Source organism: Pseudopipra pipra, chromosome 2, assembly GCF_036250125.1.
Source record: "Pseudopipra pipra isolate bDixPip1 chromosome 2, bDixPip1.hap1, whole genome shotgun sequence".
Classification (NCBI taxonomy): Eukaryota; Metazoa; Chordata; class Aves; order Passeriformes; family Pipridae; genus Pseudopipra; species Pseudopipra pipra.
Window position 1 is genome coordinate 112,969,080 of NC_087550.1, and position 13,258 is coordinate 112,982,337.

Consider the following 13,258-nt stretch of genomic DNA (forward strand, 5'->3'; position numbering starts at 1 on the left):
ACTTGGCTGCATTGTATTTCCAGATGAGGATGTGCAGTTGTTAATAATATTTCTTTGAGGACTGTTTGCTGATTTTTCTTTCATAAATGTATGCTTCTGTTGCCTTTGTGTGTCTGCCTTCATTCTGTGTTATAAGGAAGACATGTTTTAGGCTTCTTTGATGGTCTCTTCAGTACTTTCAGCACAAATGGAGGAAACAGGGAGCAACCTCTTACCTGAGGCCTTAGAACAAAAGACCTGAGCTGACTTTTTGCTGCTCTCACTTCCACAACATTTTTTTGGTTATTATAGAATTGCAGAATCAAGTAGGTTGGAAAAGGCCTTTAAGATCACGCAGTCCAATTGTTCACCCAGCACTGCGAAGTCCACCACTAAACCTTGTCCCTATGCAACACATCTACACATCTTTTAAATACCTCCAGGGATGGGGACTCCACCACTTCCCTGGACAGCCCGTTCCAGTGCTTTACAACCCCCTTGGGTGACAAAATTTTTCCATATATCCAATCAAAACCTCACCTGGCGCAACTTGAGGCCATTTCTTCTTGTCCTGTCACTGGTTACTTGGAAGAAGAGACCAATCCACCCCCCACCTGGCTACAACCACCTTTCAGGGAGTTGTAGAGTATGATCAAGGTCTCTCCTGAGCCTCCTTTTCTCCAGGCTGAACACCCCCAGCTTCCTCAGCCATTCCTCATAGGACTTGTGTTCCAGACCCTTCCCCAGTTCTGTTGCCCTTCTCTGGGCTCGCTCCAGCACCTCAATGTCCTTCTTGTCATGAGGGGCCCAAAACCGAACCCAGGATTTGAGGTGTGGCCTCACCAGTGCCGAGTACAGGGGGAGGGTCACTGCTCTGGCCCTGCTGGACACACTGATACAAGCCCAGGTATCAGTGGCCTTCTTGGCCAGGTGGACACACGCTGGCTCTTGTTCAGCTGCTGTCAGCCAGCACCCCCAGATCCTTTTCCACCGGGCAGCTTTCCATCCCCTCTGCCTGTAGTGCTGCAGGGGTTGTTGTGACCCAAGGGCAGGACCTGGCACTTGGCCTTGTTGAACCTCACACCATTGGCCTCAGCCCTCCAACCCTCGTCCAGGTGGTTGATGATGATATTCAACAGGACTGAGCCCCAGACTGAGTCCTGGGGAACCCCACTGGTGACGGGCTGCCAGCTGGATGGAACTCCATTCCCCACCACTCTCCAGGCCCGGCTGTCCAGCCAGTTTTATACCCTGTGAAGTCAATTCCATTGACTCAGCCTTGGAATTTCCTCACCTTTTGACTTCTTGAATTTTATGTTTCAGCAGTGTTCATCTTGCTAGGTTAAAACACTGCTGTGGGTAAACGTTGCACTATGTAATAAGCTGTTTCTACATTCTGCATGTGTCTCCTTAGTGTTTAATGAAGACTTATTTTTTCCTGGAAGTAGTCAGATTTAAAGCAAAAGATGAGCCCTTTTTCATGCTTCCATTGTGCAGTTCTTCATTTAATTTTCTATCTTACTATTCGTTTTCACATCAACTAGTGCTTGCATAAAAATTAAAATAAAAATAATTCTATTTAAGAAAACACATATTGATTTACGCAGAACAATATGGAGCTTTGGGTTGTTTTAAAGTTTTCCTTTTAGGGGTATGTCATCCAGTTAATGCTTGCTGTTTTTCAAGTTCAGTTAGCCAAAAGTGTGTTAGTCACATTTAGCCTTGCAAGGTGCCACTAGATGGTGTTAGTATCTAGTTCACTTTTTCCTTACTCAAGCACTAAAATACTCAAACTCACTTTCGAAGGCCTCTTAAATTTTAAGGTATCAAAAAGTAGGTTTGTTGGAGCAGATCATAAAAGCCATCCTTCAGTGATTGCATGATTTGTGATGAAAAGTGCTAAAGATGACAGGTGGGTGGGTGTCATTCAGTCTAGACATTTTGCTCCCCATTTTCACCTTTCCTGTTTGTTTAGGTTATGTATTTAGACTCTTGGCATGAAGAGAGATTGTCTTATTACTGAAACAACTATGCATTTTATAAAGTTTTGCCAATTTCTTAGGAAATTAAGTAGATTAAAAATAAATAAGATCCCGAAACCACCTACATGATCATTATGTCAAATCTGTTTTGTATTCTCTATGTGATAGAATCACAAGGAATCTTAAACAGGGGTAGATGAGAAAGAAGTGTTACCCATGTTTTGATTCTGACATATCCCTTGATCTCTTGGTAGGAGAGGAAGCCAAACTCTTACAGGGCACGTAATAAAGGCTGTCAGGGTTAAAGTAACCCCACACACTGCAAAGTGGGTAGTTCTGGGTGTCTGTAAAAACCTGGAAGAAGAGGAAACCGATAGACTCTGTGTGAACTTACTGAGGGTCAGCTCTGCATTAGGTGCCTGAGGATTAAAGACAGGTTCTGAAGCAAACCTGAGCTGAGGAGGATTCTTACTGATCAGTAGCTGTAATTCTTTTAGGAAGGCAGTGTTTGTTTTTCAGAGCTATTTTAGGTAAGCATTCTTTTCATCAGGCAGTATAGCTGATGGTGATTGATTTGAAAAGCTACATATGCCTTAGGGGTGTACCCCTTCCCCGCCCTCTTTAGGGAAGGATGCAAATGCTGTGTCTGCCACTCAGCAGGTTTAATGGTTTTCAAAAATGTGATCATAACTATGTCAGGAAAATAATGTACATTGCAAGGATTTGGAGAGAGATGTATAAACTGATACAATAAGTAATGAAATACTAGAGAGAAAGAGGGAAATAGGTAACTGAGCCCTTTTAGGAATTCTTGGGTCACTCGTCCAGTATTGTTTTAAATGTCTGAATGTGATCTGTCAGCTTTGTGTTTTTAAGAGAGTTTTCTGTGGTTGACTAGATAATTTTGCAAATGTAATTGTCCTACTTAGCTGACACTCAGTCCTGTTATTTCTGAGTCCAGGCCTGCATTTTCTGGATGCTAAGGAGTGTTTCACATGTGGAAAAAAGGAACTCTTATGTCCTTCAACAGTTCCATATGTGTAAGAGTTTCAGTTGGCAAACTTCTGGATTGGAAAAGCTCAATAATAAGTTCCTAATCAGAAGATTGTCTGCAGAATCCTGCTGTGCCCAAAAGTGATTTCAAAGCACTCATTTAATAATGTTTCCAAAGGACATTTTAACTGAAATGGGGTAATTTACTTGTATCTGTAAAAATGAGAGTTGACCCTGTTTTAAAAGCGGGGCAGTAGTTGATAGAATCGTTTTGTGACAAAACTTGTGTCACCTTGGAATGACCAGTCTTGGATGGAAAGTAAAGGTGCAAATGACATTGCAGCATGTAGTGCTGAGGGGGTTTTTTTGTTTGTTTTTGTTTGTTTGTGGTTTTTTTTAATATTGCTAATGTGGTGCATGACACAAGTGACTGTTTTTTTCACTTTTTCGTAAACCAGAGCACACCCTGTGTTTCACATAGGGACTTGTGTAAAGTTCCTGTTGCTTGATCTTGAGCAGATCCAGTTGCTCTTTTTTTCTTCTTATGCCAGGATAAGGTTTGCATTTTGAGGGATTTGCACTCATTTCCTATAGATACAAAGTTAATTTAAGGGAGAAGTTGCTTGTAGTTCCAGGATACATTTTTTAGAAAAGCTACTAATTTGTGCACCGTCGAATTAAGGACAAATGTCTTCTTCCTGGTGGCTCACTCAGGGATTAGGAAATTCTGAGTAGGTAGGGTAGGGTTCAAATTTATGGTTCATAGTCTGCTTTTAAACTAGGTTGGTTTAGTTCTTCAAAAATCTTGCTTTCATAATTTGATTTCTGACATCTTATATGCAAGATTCTTCTTAGGGGGATATGCTTGATTAGGGATGTTTCAGGTGGGCTCTGGCAAAAAAAAACCTCAAAACCATTTTCTTGAATTCTCTTTTTCTGTTCCTTTAGTCCTTTTCAGCAGAGCTTGAGTGCTCTTGGAGCAGATATTTAATCCAGATGTAAAGGGGGCTGAAGTAATGTTTCACGGGTAACTTACTGGAAGTCGAGCACTTGTTAAATACTGAAATTGTGCATCAACAGCAGTTTCTAGTTGTCTGACTTCCATAAGGAGGAAAGGGCCGTTTACCTCTGGTGTTAGGGAAGCCTCCATGATTCATCCTTATGCATTTTCAGCACAACTCTTGAGAATTTTAGCATTTCATCTGCAAGAAGTTCAGTGGGAGCACAATACTGTTGGCCTGGAGGCAAAGCCTGGATCCCTGGGGCTTGTTGAACCCAGAGGTAGGACTGGGTACTTCAGACACTGATGGTGACTGTGGTGTCCTCTGAATTCCTCTGGAAGAGTAAAGTGACCTTCCTTTGAATAGAGGCTTTATCTTAGCATGTAAACATGAATTCTCCTTCAGCAGTCCACGCTTTCCATGTGCTTGGTTTTATTTGTAACATGAGCTTGGCACGTGGAAATGGTCACTTCAGCTGTTCCTATGGGAAGTTGCTCAACTTTATTGAAGAATGGAAGAGAAAATCATTGGCAAACATCAGCACTCTTACTGAAAACTGTAGAATATCATGTCTCCTTTCTGTAATAACTTTTCCCTATATTAAATGAAGGTGCTAAAATTTGCCTGGGCAAGTTTGTTTCTGAGCAGTTTCTCTCTTGCTTTCTTCTTTTTTTCCTATTCTTTTTAAGGTCTTCTGTTTATATATTTTTTATACTGTTGACATTGTATAAACTTATTAGCAGTACCTTAACTGCTATAGGGAAACATATTCCTTCTCTCTTGTTTAATTATATATACTCATGTGGGTGCTCCCTGTATATTTTAACAGCTACAGTGAAAAAGTTCTCCCTTTTATTTTCATAGTGTAAGTCCTTAGCATTGTATTTAATGTTCTTTTCGTGTTTTTATTTTATCCATATACATTGTATGTTTGACTGCAGTAGTTACTTTGTTAAAAAAATAATAGTTTACGAGAAGTTCTCAGTTTCCTAATCTTGCATAATATGGTGGTGCTGACCTCAGTGTTTGAAATATGCTTTAACCTTTAAAATGGGGATAGGTACTGCTTGAGTAAAAAAAAAAATCCTTTTTTCTTTTTTTTTAAAGTGTGGTGCATTACAAAACTGTTTTGTTGTGTGTTTGTGTGTTCCTGTTTGGGAAAGAAAAGTCATTACCACATTCAGAACCTAATTATTCCTTTTTGATGAAAAGTTATTAATGATACCTGGAAGAAGTTGAATCTAGGAGGACTGTTTTGGGGTAGGAGGATGTTTTGTGTTATTGTGAATGCCCTTTATAACATAATTACAGAATGTGACTGAAATATGCTTATTTTTAATGTTCTTAAACTTTCATTGTTAGACTGCAGTCATATCCTTCAGTTTGTACCAAATTTTTGGGGGGGTTGGAGGAGGAATTATATTCTTAAATTGTGGAAGACTTTGATTTTTCAGTGATTTTGTTTGTGTAAGTTGCATGTAAACATTTAAACATATTGCATGTTAATAATGTCCAGATGCCCGAGTTTGTTTTTCTACTCTGGGCATGTAAATGAGTCACAGTTTAAAGGATCAAAATTAGAAATTGGCTTCACAAGCGTTTCAGTGGCGAGGGGAAATTTCTGGGCATTGTTCAGCATGTATGAGTTTAAAAATAAAGGTTGTGAGACTCTGTAGACAGGTGAGTGCAAAGGTTTATTTTTTAGAGAAAACTCTGTGTGCTTTATTGTTATGTGTATGTTCTTATTTCAATTAAACTCAAGGACTTAAGTTACAGAAATGAATATTCAGAACAGGTATTGAAAGGTATTAAAATTTAGGGACATGGTGCTTTCAGGAGATATATCTGCACATAAAATACATGTTGTTCTCTACTGTTTTAATCTGTACAGTGCTTATAGTTTTTCAAAGCAGGAGTTGCCTTTTTTTATTGTTTGGAAAATGCATACTGTGTAGAAACAATTCTTAAATCTTAAAGAGCAAACACTTGAAAAATCAATACCTTGATGTTTTCTACAGGGAGTCTTTACTTAAAGGTCTTCATTTTGGGTGGTTCCTAGTGCCATGTTCTTGGGAAAACACAAAGCCAGTTTGTGTTCTGGTCTGGTGTGGCCTGTTAGCCAAAGGGGCAAGATGAATCAGCCAGAATTTTTGGGGGGGAAGAGGGAGCAGGAATAGTGATTTGAGAAATTGGTTGCTAAGTAGAGCTGATATTCCACTGAGCAGAGCTGTTCTTAGTGCTGATTTCCAGGTTAGTCTTGGTCCTCACTGCTGAATAAAATGGAAGCTTTTTTGCCCCCACTTGCTTCTGCTTCTCTAGTTACAGAATGAAAGGGCATGTAAAATTGATTTCTCTTTGTATGTCCCTCCTCACCAGTTCTTTAGAAATTACAGGGCATCAGGGAGCATGGTAAATGAGCTACATGATTAAATTTTTAAATCTTACAACAGCTTTGTCCGGGATGAAAATCCCAAAATTTCAAATGATTTCTTTGTTATAGGTTTTCTTTAAAATATTGCTTGATTTACATTTGTAAGATTAATAATAAATATACTTTTGGGTTGACGTTTCATAAAACAAAATCATAATCTTAAGGAATGCATTGCCCACAACAGTGTACTTATCATGGCAGTGTAACTTTTATTAAACCATTTATCATTTTAGTGTTGTATATTCTGACTCTTAAGGTTTTCTATCTTTTTTCTTCAAAGAAAATGAAACAAAACAAATTGAACATTCATTTTTCTTTCCTACAGCATTATCTGCATACCAGAGGTACTACAGTTTACAATCTGACTACTGGAAGGTCTGTATATGCTGCCTTTTTTTTTTTCCCCTGTTTTAATGTATTGTTCTAAATGTTTGAATTTTTAAAGTAGATGCTGTTCAATGTAAGTTGGGAGTATCTGCCTGCAATTACTCTTTGACATACTAATTGGGTCTTAATGTAAACGTTCACCTATATGTACAATTTATAAGAAATCTCAGTGGAAATACATCTTCACACCATGTGTTGAAAACAGCACTCAATTAAGTTGACAAGTTTTAGATTTAATTTTTTTTTAACCGTCATTATCCATTACTTCAGGGTTTTTTATGCAGCACAGATATTTGGATATATGTGAGTATTGAGAGCATCAGAACCACTTGAAAGCTGCTGTGCAGGTGTTTGACCTGTACTAGGAAAAATGTTCTCAGGTTGATTTTTGTTTTCACAGGCACCAAATTGTTTATATAAGACCTTTTCAGTATTTTAAATAACATTCTTACATAAGATAGAAACAAATCCTGTTAGTATAGCTGCCCTCTCTGTAAGCTCATGTAGAGGTATCAGCACTTCAAATGAATAAAATTGAAAAAGTTCTTATTGTCAAAAATAGCATTGGTAGATTGTCACATGAAATAATCTGAAGGTCATGATCTAGACAGAGGTGCAGGAAAGCAGCTAACACAGTACACAGTTGTGTGGTCTTAAACAGCTGTTTTCCTTGGAAGTGGGTAAATGCATATTTCAGGTAGGGAGGGCTAATGGAGACACATCAGTACCTGCTATATCTGCTGTTAGAGAAACAACAGTTTTTGCCTTCTTTGCTTTTCATAGGGACTGGCAAAACATTCTAAAAAATGATGTGGCAGCTTCTTCCACTTGGGTATTGGAAAGGGAGAAAGGCAGGGTAAATTAAAGGGAGAAGAATGAAGTGAAATAAGTGTCTTATGGCAGATGGTCCAATCGCAGGGTCCTGGGAAAATGGTTGGTGTTGTCCTGTAACGCCCCTGCTCCAGCAGAAGTTGTGCAAGTGCCATTTTTGCACTGAGCCATTTTGGAATTTAAGTAGTTTCTCCAGAAGTAACCCCTGCAGTTTAAAAATTACAACAATAAAATCATTAATCTGTTCTTACATGCTCTTGGAGAGTTAGTTTAAAGATTGCTGTAAATGAGTGTTGAAATCAATCAATTAATGAAAAATCTATTGTAATAGCTTCTGTTGTTTGTGCTCTTTGACATTAAGCATTTCAGAGTAGTTTATGACTTGAATTATTTTTTTCTGGGTTTTATTCTAATGGCTCATTATTGGAAGAAGTGGTAGATGATTAGTAAATTATTTCTGCTGCATTTTCGGAGATTTCAGGGGAAATGTAAATTGTTGTATGAATTTCTACAGGCATAGGGTGTTTCAGTGTGGCTCAGAATATTGTCTGCAGTTAAAATAAATGCAAACTCGTGAGTGTTCTGCAGTTTAATTTGAAGAGCATGGATGGCAGTAAAATGTGTGATCTGTACTTGACTTCTTGAAAGGAATTTCTGTTTGTATACAAAGGGCTCATACTCTAACACACCTCTTCATCGTGTCTGTCTCCAGCATTTTACCATGCAGAGATTATTTCCAACAATTCCAGTTGCAAGCATGAGAGCATTTCTTGCAGCTGATGAAACAGCATTTTGTCTTCTACAAATGAAAAAAAAAACCAACAACCCAACCAAAACAAAACAACCACCAAAAGAACCCACCAAAAAAACATTACTTTTTCTTCAAGTGTTTCTCCTCTGTGAAGGATCCTTCGTGATCTCATTTCTTAGAAATGTGTAGTCCAACGTGGTTTTTTCCCCCATAACCGCAGGAGATTCTATTAATTTTTATATTCATGAAAAAGAGCCTGAAAGAGTCCCAAACCATTTTTCAGCTAATAACTTTTTTTACTGAAACTGGTAAAAATCACAGGTGAATCATATTTCATCTTTTTAATGGATGATGAAGCTATTCTGGAGTTGGCAGTGGGAAGCTGCCTGGATTGGGTCTAGAGAAAGATCTTTCCCTCTTCCCCCCAGCTGAGAGGGATTTATTATTTCTTGTCATCCTTAATGCCTTGTGTCTGTAAGTAGTCAAGAGTAGTTAAGTTTGTGGTGTATTTTTGGTCACATTTTTTATGCTGTTTTATTCTACTTTGTGATTAAATTTTTTTTATGAAGACATACAGATGGCAAAAAAACCCCACACCCCACAGTCACATTTCCATCTTTAACTGCTGTAGATTTTTTTAGAGTTGGGGTTTTTTTTCAGTTCTTACAGGGTTAGATGTCATCGATATTAAGTTGTTGGAATTTGTGATGATGAAGAAAGGAAGAGAAGGGTATGAAGGAAGGGTGATATTTGTGAGCTGTGTGAGACAACTGGGAAATTGGAGAGTGCTGCATCACATGAAGGTTATTATATAAGGCAGGTTTGGAATCACACAGGAACAGTCTTAACAGACTTGGGCAGTGAATCTGAAATTATGTACTGTCATGCAGTGCAAATTTCTGTGGTTGAAATAAGTGGTCCTGTAAGTTCTTTGTTTTATAAAGAGAAAACTTCTAGGATTGTGAGAGACTTCAGGTTGCTTAGGGTGTAGTTTGGCCTCCTTTTATAGTATTTTTAGCATTTGCTACTTTGGGTTTTTTAAGTTCCATGGGGATGGTAATTGAGCATTACTTTCATGCAGTGTTCATTCTATAATGTTCAGTCTACAATTCATTTTTCTCCCCCCCTCCTCCCCCAGTAGTTTTTTCTGATGGTCTGAATTTCTTACGAGGTTGTTTTCTGTCAGAATTTGGTGCCTGGATTGTTTTGTTGGTAGTACAGGAAGCATTGTGTTGCTCCTTTGGAACAAAAAGAGAAGGAAAAAACACTTTAGAAAATATATTCTGAATATATACTGTAGTGAGAGAAGTGAAGGTGAAGGGTCAGGATGGTGCTGTGTTTTGCCATTTACCAGATTAGTACTCCCTCTGTGCTCACGAAATATTATTTCCTTTCCAAGAAGTAATACCTGCATGGAGAGTTTTGAAAGAGTTGGGTTGTATTGTGCTGTATATTCCTAAATAGACTGCTTTTTGCAGTAATTTGGGCACCCACAGATCAACATAAAATGACTGAGTTTCTGCAGTTTTTGTTCTGCACAGGCACTGTGGTACCTTACCTATCTGCATTTTAAAAAATTATCTGACTGGAAATCTGACGAAGTAAATATCTCAACTTGGATAAAAGCTGAGACAACTTTTCATTCTTGCATTCAAGTAGTTTTCTCAATGTTCCTTCTTATGTGCCTATGCTAAAATAAATCTCCCTTCTGTGCAATGTACTTCATTCTGATTTCCTTTTAAAACTCCCCTGTGTCAACATGTTGGGGGAGGTGAGGAGGACTGTGGGGGATGAACGGATGTGAAGGGCAGTTCAGGAGAGGGAGACAACCAGAACTGCAGTTTGTAGGTTTTGATGCTCCTGGGAAAATAAAGATATCAAGTGTAAGTGTCTGCCATGATTATCAGTTTTGACATATTCTGAGGAGGCAGCATTAGAAGCTCAGCAAGGAGTAAGATATTCCTGATTTTATACAAACATGATGGCAGATATCTGGCACCTGTAGAAAGTTATTTAATCATCTTGTGGTTGTATTATAATGGGCTTAATCATACTGAACCTTTTTATATAATGCTTGGGTTTGGGTAGGGTCGCCCTAACAGAAATTTCGGTGGATTGAGAGTGTTTTAAGTGTATAAAATATCTGGGTCTGTTACATTGACATGGGCAGGAGAGACCTAGAAACCTTATTCCACAGATTTGGGGCTGCAGGAAGTTTCAGTGCTCACTAGGGAGATTCCTGGAAGGGTTGTACAGAAGAGCCTGGTTATCTGGTGCTTTGATTAGATCTCATCTGCTTTGGCATGGCACTGCTACTGCAGCCCTTCTGTGGTTTGATAATCTTGATTAAAGAGTATTTGTGGCGTTTGCAGGTCGATGAGTGTTCTCACATTGTCAGTTAGAAATTGTGTGACTGTACCTGTTGCAACATAGAATAAATAAAACCTTTTGGTGCAGGTATATTAAGTAGCAGTGAGTTCCCATGTGCTCAGTCTCTGCAGTGCTTCCATGAGCATCTATTAGTGACATCTCTGTGCTTGGGGAATGAATGTGAAGCTTTCTAGACAGGATTAAATCCGAGGGATTGTGGACAAGTAACCAGGAGCATGAGGACAGCACTGCTGTTGTACCTTATTCTGTATTATTTCATCAAAGAGTAGCATCCTGTGTGGCTTCAAGGCGATTTTATAAAAAGTTATGTTTTATCAGAATAACAGAGGGTACACAGGTACTTAAATACTTCTGTTTGTGTGAATAAAATGAAGGATTGCCAAGGCACAGCATGTAGAAATGCATCTAAGTGAACCTTAAAATGATGGCAGTTAATGTGGAATGAGTTCCTCCTGTATCAGGGAAGACTGTTTGCCCTGGACTAGGATGCTGGAACTTAGACTGAGAATGCCTGAGAAAGAAAAGAAACCTCAATTTATTCAGCTATACTCAACTATAGTATCTCTTTATAGAGTAGTGCTTGGAGTGGATCAGTCAGAAAGTCTGAATGTTCCTTGAAATGTTTAAGGAACACTTAATTAGTGAGCTACATCCTCCGGCATGAATTCAGATATAGACTTCTTGTTAGCTGGTGACTTTGGCTGGAAAGTTGCCTGGAAGAAAAGTAAATCTGTCAGGCACTCCTTATCATGTTATGAAAATGGCCCTAATAAACTTTCTTTTTAGTAAAGATTTCATTTATGTGGTCAGGGTGAAAACATCAGAGAGGTTTAGTGAACCCCAGCAAGGATTTTCGAAGACCTACATCTGTGTTCCAGTGGATTTTAAGAACATCTGGGTGCAAATATGGTGCAAGCTGAATTTACAGTTGCAAGGCTATACTGCAGAAGACTGAATGGTCTAGTAATAAATAAATAAATAAATAAATTGAGAGGGGGAAATAAATCCTATAGTTTTCCAGCAAGGTAAGGTATTGATTTAGTTATGGAAAGTACCTGTGTGGTTCTCCCTGCCCGTGTGAACTGGACATTAGAATTACTGTCTGACTTCAAGTGTTTACCTCAGACCTTCTTCATATTTGTCTCTTAAAGAAAAGAAATGATTCTTTGAAATTAAATTTTGGCTATATATATGCAAATAAGAGAATTTACTCTCACTTTTCTCATATAGTCTTTATAAAACAGAGGAGAATCCAAAATCATACAGAGATATAGCAGAAAAATGACAACAACTACAAAACACCAAAAAACCCCTAAAATAAAAAAAACACCTAAAATTCTCTTCAGAAAGTCAAATGCCAAAGGAAAATGCAAATGTGTTTGTGGGTGCTAGTCATGTAAGAGGGATGTAATCTTAGTCTGTGCTGAGTTGTTGCTTTGTTACAGAAAGCAATTTTACAGCACTCCTTTTTATGTTCATCTAAAGTGTATTTGAGTGCCAGGTAATTTTTTAAAATGCTGTTCTGTAATTAAAGCTATGTAGAAATTTCTCAACCCCATGGCTGAAACATTTGTAATTAGTAGCAAAGCTTTTTTTTTTTTTCCAAAGAGCTGGAGTAACAAAACACCATGAATGTCAGTTTTCAAATGTGTCCTGTTGCTTGTTTCAGTTGTTTTATGCAACTTCTTTTTATGCCTCTTTTTTCCATTTTGTTAGGTGAAATTGCTTTTTTGGTATGTTTTCTTAATTTTGTAAAATAGGAAAACAATTTAAAAAACATTAATGCTTTAATTTTGTTTAAGTTTTGCTGTCTCTTTTTCTCCAGACTGTAAGTCTGTTTCTCCCTTTATAAACAGTTGGACGAAAAGCAATTACTAGACATACTGATAACAGCAAATAAGAGAACATTTTGCACCTTAGAGGATCTGTTATAAGACAGCAATTTTCCACTTCATTGACTCACAACTGTTTTATTTTCTGCAGTAAACTCAAAAAACCAAGTAGTGTTTTAGACAAAATTCATCAAAACTTCCATTATTTTTAATTAGATACAAATGCTAGGATTAATTGAAACAGTATACAGTGGTACAGGATCAGGTTTGCTGGAGCAAACACCCTCCTGGAACAAAAGATGGGAAAGAAGTAGGATGATTTGTGATTGCTGCTTTTTATTTAAGAGAATTTTAAGAGAATGGATACCACATATAAAGAGGTAAATTTCCCTTCAGAAAACAGAATTTAAAAATGACACGAAAAGCCTTTAATATAAATTATTGCCACGTAGCAACACAGGGTTTGTACAGGAGAAGCAGAAAGACACAAACAGTCCCTTTGACTAGAGGAGACATAATCAGAGAAGCATCAAGAAGACTTGATCAGGAAAGCCAAGTTTCAGAAATCCTCACTGAAGGTGAAATTTGCTGAGATTAAGAGCGTTGCAAAAGCAACTGGGAGATGCAGCAGTGACCTAAAGATGGGTGAGGTGAAAACCTGCAATTCAGAGCATATTTTC

The 13,258-nt window shown here is 38.0% G+C and overlaps 1 protein-coding gene across 16 annotated transcripts in view; it reads left to right on the forward strand.

Annotated features, from left to right (window-relative positions):
• The window catches only part of KDM6A (lysine demethylase 6A), a 154,344-nt gene that overhangs the window by 39,989 nt on the left and 101,097 nt on the right, over window positions 1-13,258 (forward strand). For all 16 annotated transcript variants that reach the window (XM_064646926.1, XM_064646927.1, XM_064646924.1 and 13 more), the window contains exon 4: window positions 6,712-6,761. In XM_064646926.1, coding sequence (XP_064502996.1) covers window positions 6,712-6,761 — 50 coding nt within the window. The remainder of the gene's footprint in view (window positions 1-6,711; window positions 6,762-13,258) is intronic.